At 42.6% G+C, this 11,671-nt stretch overlaps 1 protein-coding gene across 3 annotated transcripts; it reads right to left on the bottom strand.

Annotated features, from left to right (window-relative positions):
- Nucleotides 1-138: 138 nt before the first annotated feature.
- On the bottom strand, nucleotides 139-9,638 carry si:ch211-112c15.8 (tumor necrosis factor receptor superfamily member 1A). 3 transcript variants are annotated; one of them, XM_047581108.1, is made up of 11 exons: nucleotides 9,176-9,638; nucleotides 8,045-8,129; nucleotides 7,796-7,915; nucleotides 7,435-7,515; nucleotides 7,288-7,321; nucleotides 6,453-6,553; nucleotides 6,093-6,191; nucleotides 5,651-5,815; nucleotides 4,647-4,678; nucleotides 4,278-4,386; nucleotides 139-1,941 (listed from the first exon to the last, which is right to left on the bottom strand). In XM_047581108.1, the coding sequence occupies exons 1-11, from the start codon at nucleotides 9,188-9,190 to the stop codon at nucleotides 1,556-1,558; spliced, it is 1,227 nt and encodes a 408-aa protein (XP_047437064.1). In that variant the 5' UTR covers nucleotides 9,191-9,638; the 3' UTR covers nucleotides 139-1,555. The 3 variants fall into 3 exon arrangements, with proteins under 3 accessions (XP_047437064.1, XP_047437056.1, XP_047437046.1); XM_047581100.1 differs by lacking the exon at nucleotides 9,176-9,638 and having other exon boundaries at nucleotides 5,651-5,812; nucleotides 8,045-9,168; XM_047581090.1 differs by lacking the exon at nucleotides 9,176-9,638 and having other exon boundaries at nucleotides 8,045-9,168.
- Between the last annotated feature and the right edge of the window lie 2,033 nt (nucleotides 9,639-11,671).

Consider the following 11,671-nt stretch of genomic DNA (forward strand, 5'->3'; position numbering starts at 1 on the left):
TTTGCAATTCATGAGTTTGGTCTTATCCAAGTCAAGAATAAAAGGTCTTCAAACACCCCCTGCCTACGTTTTCTTTGAAAGGGCTGAATCTGCACACCAGCTGCCGCTACTGTTCAAACACTCAGTCACACTCCCACCTTGTGGCCAACCATTTTATTCATGACATAATGTATGATGACATTTTGACTTGGGCTTTTTACACGGCCACATTACCATATCGTGTATCACGGGTGACACCACGGAGGATTAAACAGTTTCAGTATGACACTTCACACATTGAACTTTGTAATAAAACAGACAAATATCCATGAGAAGTTTGAGAAAACAATAATAATTAAAAAAATAACAGCAATTAAAATATATACACAACAATGACCTCAATTCATATTAAAACATTCATTAATAAATTACTTTAATTGGAAAGTCCATGTCCTTTACTGTCGGGGAACTGAACTGACATATAAGCTCTCAAAGTGAGATACCAAAACACCACAAGAGAAAACCATCCGTTCGAATGGAATATGTGTGGTGAGGAAAAACCCAGACTACTACACACTGACACCATTAGGTTTCAGGAAACCGAAAATCTGACGTCCTTTGGGGATTTCGGTCTTCTTGCTTTCCGAAGGTGCCCAGTAAGAATCAGTGGCAGCGCTGTTATACCAGACTTTCATGTCAGACGAGATGAAGGACACGTCAGACACGCTGAGACGATCGGCAGCGGCGCTGCTCAGACATCATAGACGTACACATATAACCTTCACACAGTTCAAATACTCAAACTGCACTTTGACTTGCCAAGCGCTTGAAAAAAAAAAGAAAAAAAAAGAGAAATGTCCAGCACTGAGGTAAAACGATGTTGTACAGTTCTTAAAAGGAAGTGTAACTTCCTTGCCCTACTCTTTGAGCACATACAGAAATTAGTTACAGACATTGGCATTTTAGCATTGTGCTGTAAAACCACAGCCTCACTGTTTAAACACAACACAAGAATGCAGAGGTTAAGCGGTGTACTAAAAGGTGTTTTGATAGTAAACTACATTTACTGGAAGGGACTTTCCCTCGATTACCTTTTAATTTAATTCTCTGAACTAACTTTACATACTAGAGCATTGCAAGTACATTAAGAGGTGAAAATACCATTGCTTGATAAACACCCGATAATCCAAGCTCATCTCTGCAGCTCACCCATCAGTGCATAAAAACACATTTTCTTTGTATCTAGTTATAAAAAAAATGATAATAATAAGGTTCAACTCTTTACCAAGTCGAGCTTTATTCTATTTAATGTAGAAAAGACACTGTATTTGCGTTCCCGGAGTGTATTTGGTAATGTTAAACGATTCAAACTATTACCTGTTCTCCACAATGCCTTTGTTAGATTGTGATGTCAATTGGCATGACTTGGTGTGGGGTCACTTATGGCATTGCAGTTCTCTGTGGTTGGACCCTGTAGCAATTACAATTAGTAATATCCTTTCCAGGAACTTGAACTAGTTTCATGCACCAGTGTCTACGGTTGAACCGCAGATATCTCCGTCTCTATCTCTCAGCCTCAGGTGTCCTGCGCTGCCCCGTTCCAGCTGTGATCCGTGTGACTCCTGCAAGCGGTGAAACCTTGCTTCGGCCCGGGCCTCCACTGCATCTTCTCCAGGCTCTCCTGCAGCAGCTGGGCGCAACCGGATAAATCCATATAGTGTAAGGCCGAGAAGACGTCGTTCATGCTGGCGGAGGAGCGCTGGCTCCACAGCCTCAGCATCTGGTACTGCCGCTCTATGGAGCCCAGGCCCAAGCCGGCCTCCAGCTCCACTCGCTCCAGCTCCTGGTCGGCCACCGAGAGCAGGCGCAAGAACTCCTTCCACCTACGCAGGGGAACCTCCTTGATGATCGCGTAGAGGACGACGGCCGGCCAGCGGTCTGACTGCTCGTTCCGTGTGGCAACTGGAAAGAGAGGATCACCAACAATCAGAGGAAGACAAAGAAAAAACGAGGTCTGCCTTCTATACAGTGTGCTACTGTTTAACCACACTAAGATAAAGCTGAGTTGAGCTTTGGAAGGTGTCAGGTTTTTCCTTTGTGATTCAAAGTACTGCTGCAAAATGTCAAGATCAAGAACATCAGTGGGCTGCTTGAGTGCAGAATTTGTACTGTAAATCAGTCATAAGAGGATACTGAAGCCAGTGCAAAGGTAAAAATAGTAACAGTTGACTGGAATGCAAGGTTTGTTATGATGCATCAGCCTAATAAAAAGCCCCATCATAAAGGATACACTACAAGGGGGTTTTCAGCTCGGCTGTAGGTGTCACACACAATATCACGGCAGCATCATCAAGGACGTCCTAATGACATCAGACGTTTTCCACAACACAGAGCTGATGGAATTGCTTTTCAGTGTACGACTTCAACCCCTTTTCTGAAAGCTGCAGTGGAAGTGAAGCCGACCGGAGTCGCGCACTTTGAGGATTTCAAACCAGCCGCGGTGTGCAGCCATTGGCGATTATCAGACCCCGTGCTTTCACTATCTGATTTGCCATTTACCCTTAATGTCGAATTGCTGACTGATGCGAAAGAGTGAGGGCGTTTGTTTCCCAGTTTCCACCTCCACATGCATTGGCCCCGACGGGTGATAAATAGCACGTCGAACGAGCAGAGATGGAAAGGTGAAAATGCTGCAGCTCCAGATAGTAGACCACACCGCGCCAGTAATCAGATAACAATGCAGAGCTGACTGAATTGTTTCTTCGGTGTATGAAATTAATTGAGTGCTCTGCGGAAAGTGCTGCTGTGACAATTTGTTTAATTGAACTCAAATCAAATGATTTAATCAACTGATCAAATTCGTTTAGGATATATGGCACGCGTACGTACGAGTCATAGAAGTTAAAACCACTGAATCATTTCAACCGGCTAGAGCTCCCACTTCATTTTATTCCTCAGTGTAATTATGTAAAATATTGCCACGGGGTGAAGGAATTGTCTTTTTTGCATTAATAACGTGTGTTGTGTAGCTCATTCTGGACATATTAGTTAATTAGTTATTGATGATAAACGCATTTAGTTTCGCACACTTATCTTTTGTGAGAAGAAAAAAAATATATCATTTTAAGCATCCGCTCCTGAACTAAACCCTTCCGCAGGACTAATCTCTCCGCATCTGACTCGAGCCTCTCACATCCTGTAGCTGTTTTTGTTTCTTTGTGTATTTCGGTATTTATTGTCTGCGTTTATGAGCTGATGACAGCACTTCAGCTTCAGCTTCTCGAAAAAGCACTCCAGTTTTACGCTTCTCTGTTTTGATTCTTGTGTGGCCTTTTGTATTTATAGGTGAATGAAAATTTCTATGTAAAACTTCTTGCGTAACCGCAACACACATGTTCAAATAACCCTGGCCAAGCTGAAAACACGCTCACCTGCCCCTTGGATTATTTCACGCATTCATCATTTGCGTAGGGAAGGCTCTAGGCGGCAGTTAATTGAAAACAGCGTGTAAACACATCACGTATGATAACTTTTGACACACTTGACTTTTGGAGCAACATGGACGCCGCACTCAGTTGAAAAAGTGTCGTTCTGCTATGTTCCTCCAGGTATCAGACGAGGCACGTGTGTGCGCCTGATTCTACATTAATCGAGTTCTCCCTCAGGAATCCCCTGCGATGACTTGGCGCCCCGTTTTTCCAATTTCCCGTGATCTTCGTGGATCACTGGGTGAACTTAATCGCTAGTTTCTAATCTGACTAAACAGACTTGCTGACGTATTTGAGCTGTCACCCTTCCTGCTACTTGGCAAGTGGGCGTTTAAGGTAGACTGTCCTTTGCCTTTAACCCTTGGAACAGTTTCATAAATACTGCTAAATAATAATAATATTTAAAAAATGCACCTTTCCTTTTCTTTTTTCTTTTTTTCTTTTTTTAGAAGTTTCTCGCTTTCACGAGACAAGATGTCACTGAGCGCAGAAACGAGGGTGACGATTTCATGAAGGACACATAAGAGCAACGCAGTTTCCATGACTCTACTAATCTATGTTAGGCTTCATGAGAGGGACGTCTGATGAATGACACTAGCATGAACATTTTAAATTGTTAGTGAGCAATAAAAGGTCTCACTCACTGACTAACACTATATTTTTGTAGTACAAGCCTCTGCTGATGGGGCTAAAAGGAAGGTATGGTGTTGTTTGGGAGGTTAAAGGTGAGTTGCCATCTATTAGCAATCTAACATGTCACCAAACACCAAACTAATGGCAAAGTTGAGCACATTAAATTCTGAATCTTACCGCTGTGGTCACCGTTTCGCAGCAGAGGACTGATGTGGGTTGGACTTTCTTGCACAGCTTGATTCGAGCTGAGAGCCATCATGGGAGTTTCCTCTGCTATGTTGAGTGTCTTGAAAGAACACACGAGAAAGAAGAAGTAAAGATCTTTTTTCTCTTTATCAGCCAACCACCGAGGTGTCGGGGAGTGGCGGGAAATGTTCTCAAATACCAGGAATTTATAAAAGTTCAGCGGGGCTACCATATCTTAGCCTGTGCTCTTAGTGACATTTGAGGATTTGCTGTTTTACAAGACCCTCTGACTGTCCACCTACAGTACCTCTCTTCAGTCTAGATCACTATCGTAAAAAGTGCATGAAAGTGAGCACATACCAGCGTGGTCGGGCTGCCTTGATGATTTGGTTCTGTTAAGAGGAAAGCAGATAACATCAGTGAGTTTCCTGCTTGTTGGTTGAGAAGCAGACAGTCGAGAAAAGAAAAATCGTATCATTTCGTTGTGTGAAAAATAGTGCATGGGGGGGGGGGGGGGGGGGTGATTTTTTTTTGTTGTGCAACAAGGATGACTAATTTTGACAAAGGCAAAGCAACAACGTTACAAGGTAAATTTTCACAGGAGGGATCGTACAGGTGGAGAGTATAATTGAATATGTCAAAATATAGGTTATTAGAGCTTTCGGATGCACGTTCTGCTTAAAACTTGCAGCGCATTAACACATCAGCGGATACGTTTTTATGCTCCTCTCAGCTACGTTAAACCGGGGAGTTTAAAGGACTGGTGCCGTCACTCGGTCTGGAGAAGCAAACAATAGGCTCGGCACACGTCACACCGTCACATATCATCTAAAAGAAGGACGACCTTGTTTTAGATGTACCGGAACTAAAATCTGTGTCAGTTCAGGGTGTAGTTACAATATTGTCATATCTTGACCTTAAACAGCCTTTTGCAATGGGGGCTCAGTCTTATGTCAGTCTATGTTGTTTAGTGGAGTCTCTTCAAAGCTGCCAGACTCCATTGCTGTGTGACTTTGGTCAATAGCTGGGTTCAGGATGGACATGCATCAACAGCAAAGTCATACAGCAGAAGATAGACGGTTTGTGATCCATTGGTCCATTGGCCTTGAGGAGATTCAAGTTCGGCGACTGTAAAAGGCTTTTTAATATTCTAAATACAGCATTTTTTTTCTTCTTTTTTAAAGCTGTAGTTGCTTCTTCTTGACCTTTGCCTGCTTCTCCAAAATGGGTGTGCCATACGTCATACTGCCTCAGTTTAAAGAAACCAAGCAGTCCCCTTTAATATTATGCAAACTCATGCAGATTAGTCACACATCAGTACTCCAAATTTGCTCTTTAGCCCAGGTATTAACTCTACTGGTTACCGTTGAAGTTGGCTTCCCCGTCAGGCGACCCGATATCTTTGTTTGTATTCCAGCAGGGACTACAGTACAAATATCTGTGCAGGCTACCGAGGATCAGCAGGAACCAAAAGAGCATCAGAAGCGTAATCAGAACGACCATAATCCAGAACATCTGATGGTTATCTGCTGGAGACAGAGAAGAGACGGTTTCAAAACCCCACCAGTCATCGGCTCCGACTTGCAGCAGTTCAGTCTGAAGAAACAGGAATGATCTTACGCATAATTAAGGTTACAAAAAAGAATAACGCAGTGTTAAACTCAATAAAATGTCTTGACTGAGGTGAAAGTAGTGTCATAATATGAGTCATTAAACGAACACAGAAGCAAACGGTGAGTTATTCTATGAAGTTTCCCGTCAAAAAAACCAAAAAAAAAACACAAAACAAAACAAGAAAGAACTAACAGGTTATTGGAACTTTAACCGGAGTTGATGTGTTCCTTGAAGCCGTCGTTCTTGTAGGTGAAGTTGTGAGTGGATCTGGAGACAGAGCCGGGGTTGCAGCTGAAGATAAACATGATAAGAGAAAGAATATAGTTTTCATGCATTTCATGAACAAGTCTCTATGCTTTCAGTCATTTTGTACGCGAGCTGCCATGACATTTCTCCAACTTTGTTCCCACCTACACTGTTGCTACATTGATGCATTCAGTCTGAGCAAGAACAACACAGGGATTTATTCGCTATTAGCTAAAACACAAGATCCGAAGACATTCCAACATGTAATTATGCGCGGATACACATCTTCGCAGAGGATTCACTTACTTTCTGTTGCCTGTTTAGTTGTAGATGCAGATGTAGATGTGGATGGAAGTGGAGTTGTAGGGGATGCGCATTTGCTCCTGCACTTTGAGTCCCTCTTACAACTGAAGCAAATGAGACAACGGTTAAATCGAACAACATATCAACCCTTACACGGACAGATAATCAATGGTCATTATCCACCTTCCATACGGGCAAATGGACATCTTCATGTCTGATTTCTATTTAGGATAACATTCACTCTTTTCTTGACAGTATCTGAACTGAAACCAAGAATCGATCCTTTACTATGTGTTATTTTCTGCAGTTCTGTTTTTTTTTTTTTTTTAAATTTCTTTGAAAAGCCAAAAAAAAAAAAACGTCTGCACATTGAGATCTAGAACATCTGCAGCCACGCTGTTCCGCACAGGTAGCGCAGGGCCACAGTAAAACCACAGGAACTGAGTGTCTAAAAAAGATGTGAACAAAATATATCTGGATATTTGCAGCAGAACGTTCGCAGAGGACAGACGGCGGCGTGGCTTTTTGCATCAGCCGCGGATTCTCCGCATGCTGCATGTAAGTTTGGGAAAATGTCTTGTCCGTCCAAAAAAAGCAATGCAAAACACGCAGAGAGGAAGCGCACCGTGAGATTTGGGAAGTTCGGGAAGTTTTTCTCGATTTGATGACTGTTGCAATTGCTGCAAATTCCTTTTTCTCCCCCAGTGCTAGTTTGAATCTCACAGACACGTTGCACTCATTAGAGCAGGAACGCTACAAATCTAATTGTGTCTATTTATATATAACGTGCATGTAGTATTAAGTCAGTGTGTCACAAAATCAGTGGTTGATGTGTCACCTTCGACAGGACTGGCAGCTCCTGTTATCGTCGTCTGAAAAACACACAACAGCGAGAAAGTTTGAACGGCAGCGTTTTCATATTCACATACAAGTCATGAGGTGAATCGATATGACTGCGATGAAATCCAAGGTAGTGCTCATTTACCTCCTGCATTGTAGTATCCCTCTTTGCACTCACATTGCGTATTACTGGTTCTGTTGCAGGGCTTTATTCGTTTCTCATGGGCTGTGGAAAATAATAATAATAATAATAACATGAAGTGTTTTGGTACTAACCTACGGCATTCAACGTGTCCTGATGAAGCACTTTCACTTTCTTATCTCTGTTTATGTGCTGAGAGACCATTCGGGTCAGCACCGGCCTCTCAAACAACATCAGTGACAGTTAAAGAGTTAAAATGGAAATGCATTTGCATGAAGCAAAGCCTCTGATATCACTGTGCAGCAGCCTCGCACCATGACGTAAGCTGCGAGTACAGTCGATGGTATATGGGCAGGATACTTACAGCCGCATGATTCACACCTCTGACAGTGGTCTATGGTGCTCGGCACTGCGGTGTACGAGCCTTCTCCGCAGATTTCGCATTTCACAAGCTGACCAGTGCAGGTGCCAACCTTATAATGTCCTGCGCAAATGGGGACAAAAAAAGGGGAGGGGAGGGGGGCATGAGTTGGCGTGAGGGCTCCATGGCCACTGTTCACAAAGGAACAGCGTCCCAAGGTCGGTCAGCGACGCGTCTTCGTTTAAAGCTCACCTGCCGGGCATTTCTCGAAGCAGTGCTCGTTGGTTTCCCCAACGGTCTTTTCAACGGAAATGAGGGCAAGCATCAGCAGGAAAACCTGGAATAAGCGAGAAAAAAAACAAACAAAAAAAAAAAAAACAGAAAAAGTCTGGCATTCAGAGGAAGACATCAAAGGGACAGCTCTCTAAACTCCTCTTCAAATCACAACTTAGTGTCATTATCGGTGTGAGGCTGAGTGAGGCTTCAGTCAGTTTTTACACGTTGGTCAACGTGTGGGGCCTCGTGTGGGGTGATTGAGAAAACCAACTACAAAACGTGTCTATGATAATGCCACTTGATCTGAGGGCCGAAGTCCCTTTGCAGAAGAGGCAGGTTAGAGAAAGTGGTGGTTTACAATTTAAATATATTCTAAACAATCCAGAAAGACAACAGTGCTGTGCAAAAAAGGCAAGAGATCGCAGTGGTATCAGGCCGTAGGAGAGTTCATTCACCTCCTCCTGAACCCCAGCGTACCAGTTTATGAAAGTTGTCTGCCCAGTAATAAATTACATACATACACAGCAGGAAGCAGCACTCCAGGACTACCTTCCTGTTACTGTGAAACTACATTTTTTCCCCCACACACTTAAATTTGAGTCCATCGGTTCGAATAACCGATCAGTGGAATATTATTAATGAACATGACTAAGTATTATTTGGGTGAGACGTTCACTTTTAGCTGCTGCCATTCCACAGGTGAAGCGGCTTCGTCGAGACGTGACGGGTGGATTTCAGCCTTAAATAAATCAACTTTTAAATGTATTAAACTTTTAGATCGGAGCTACGAGACATGACAGAGCATCTATTAGTGCAGATCATCTCCACATACACGTCTCCTATCATCACACACACACACACACGTCAACACCACGGCCCTGATGTTTTCACTACAACACACAATGTGGCACAATCTGACCCTATTTTACAGACATGGAAACACGGGTGCTGTATGTCTGTTAGGTCGGTTTCACGGCAACAGAAATCCTGAGTAACAGTTCTACACCATGATTTGTGAAACCGTGAAATTCAATCAGAAAGGCAACGAAAGTCACGCTTCCTTAACACTAAAACACAACAATAAAACATGTGAATTGGATTACTTACCAAGACATAGTCCATGTTAGAAGAGGAGACAGGAATTTAAACTTTTGTTTTTTTTTTGTTTGTTTTTTTAAATCTATGATAGTTTCACTCAAGTGATATCTAACTGTCACCAGGAGCGCACCAACTACATTCAACAGGATGAGGCATTTCGACTACAGCTCATCTGTAGATTTCCCTTAAAGCTGACTCAAATACATTCTTCAAGGAAGGCTATATTTGTGTGAGCGTGCGTTCGCATTGCGCGTGTTTATGGGTCAGGGCTGTCAGTTCTTTGGAGTCTTCAGAGAAGTGGCAAGAGAAACAGGAAACGCGCTGAGATCACATAACCCTCCCCACACACGCACACAACACAACACAACACAACACAACACAACACAAACTCAGGGGACAACTGTTGGTGGCAGCGTCATAGCACGGGTTCCTGCGCCTGATTGCTTCGTCGGATTCCACTGAACCTCCGTGATTACACCACGCTTCGGCAGAAAAAGACGGGCGACATATATGGGAGTAGCTCATGATACGGAACACAACGGTTGGACTCGGGTTGTGGTGGGAGGGCCGGGACAATGAGGTTACGTTTCTCTTCAAAAACAGAGAACTTGAGAGAAGAAGACTGATTGAAACTGTGTTTCTGTGGCCGTGGTTTGCGTTGTGTTGTTATCCGCCCACAGTTCGGTTATTTTAACAACCCCATTTTGGCTCGAGTACCTTTTGGAAGCTGTTTTAATGTGAACTATAAATTTGGGGCAGTCATGAAGGGGGATTTGGTGCAGGACTGTTACAACACAACGCGTTTGTTTCCATTGGTGTACCTAATGAACTGGCAAGTGGGAGTATGTGCACTGTATGCTCAGTCCGCTTTTCAGGTCTGAAATGTTTGAATTTGATCTATTTTAATTGTTAAAAAAAAAAAAGTCAATGGGATCAACAACTTGATCAACAATATGAGAATTTAGGATTTAAGGTGAACGTCTGACGCAAAGCGACACAATCACATACGTTAACCGGTCTGATTAAATCTTTAGGATGTACTACTCAGAAGAGAACTACATTTTTAAGTGTGTTCCAGCACATTCTGTACTTTCCTAAGTATTTTAACTTAATTCTAACCATGTGCTGATCCTGACGGTAACACATTTAGTCAGGATTGAAGAAATTCGTCTTTATTGTCTTTGCATGCATGAGACAACGAAATTGAAAGATACTCATCACACTACTACATGCACTCACTAACCATGCTCTTGACAGTCAGTGGGAGACAACAATAAATATTGAATGTATTGCACGGGAATTTTAAAAAGTGTTTTTCACGCCGCTTGACAATTCTTAATCTTCGGCTAATAAATTACACTGTGCAGTGGAACGCAGAAATAGGAAAAGGCCCCCTTTTGTGACGCAACACGGCTAGTCAGTGTCCTCTTCCGTCTGAGACACTCGCGTCCAGTAAATCATCACGGAGGGGATAAGAATAACCTGAGCAGAAACACTTTTTTTGTGCTTGAAAATGAGACAATAAGCAGGACAAAATGCAAAGCATTCACTACTAACTACTTACTACTACTAACTTCACTTCCACAGCTGCTGTAACACATTCATAATCTCAACTGAAAGTGAAAATCACTTTCACGAACTGTTTTTTCTTTTTCACAGTGGCCGTTTGTGCACATTATATTATACCATCTATCAGTGTAAACTCACCTGCCATTTCATTAGGTACACATGTGAAACTGAATCTGTTCTGTCCTGCACTTAACCTTCAAAAACTTTCTGGAATCCAGCGTTCGTTTCAAATACCTGAGGGAGCTGTTGATTCAACTGTGCTTTCACTTTGGGGTCTGTGGTTTTGGAGCACTATTGAATTGTGCTGTGTTATATAAACACCTGCTCTATTATTTCAGTCAGCCGGCCAGGCTAAATAACAGAATCACTTTTAATTTAATTCGGTTTCACGGCACCACAAACCACATCCTCCAAAGTGATCATCCAGCTGAATCACCACCTTTCTGACGTTGTTTCGGTATGAACAATATGAAGGAGGATCTTACTAATACACATCTTGTTTTGGCAAGGGAATCTCTGACTACCTTATCCCTTTGTCTGCTTTACAGTGAGAAGATCCCATTGAAACGCGCCTTTCACCGAATAGTTTATCCCAATTGTGCAGTCGCATCGGGTTGAATAAGTTTGCTCTTCAGCCGCATCCTTGCTTTAATCCCTCAGACTTCGCCTTAGATCCACAAAGGAAATTGCTTGGTCACAGTGGCTTAGTTGCACAGAAAAAACACTGTTAAGAAAATTAAACAAATAAAAAAGAAAGATCAAATATAAGTAAAATCTAGAAAAATAAAATGTGTAATAAAAAGGTACAATTTTGGACCAGCTTGTTGTCCTTGTCCACACTGAGGAGTAGGTGGTTTGCGTGGAACCACTCCACAAAGTGTCCTATCACTGTCCTATACGCCACCTCCTGTCCGTCTCTAACACACCCAACTTCTG

This window comes from Mugil cephalus, chromosome 1 (genome assembly GCF_022458985.1).
Source record: "Mugil cephalus isolate CIBA_MC_2020 chromosome 1, CIBA_Mcephalus_1.1, whole genome shotgun sequence".
NCBI lineage: Eukaryota > Metazoa > Chordata > Actinopteri > Mugiliformes > Mugilidae > Mugil > Mugil cephalus.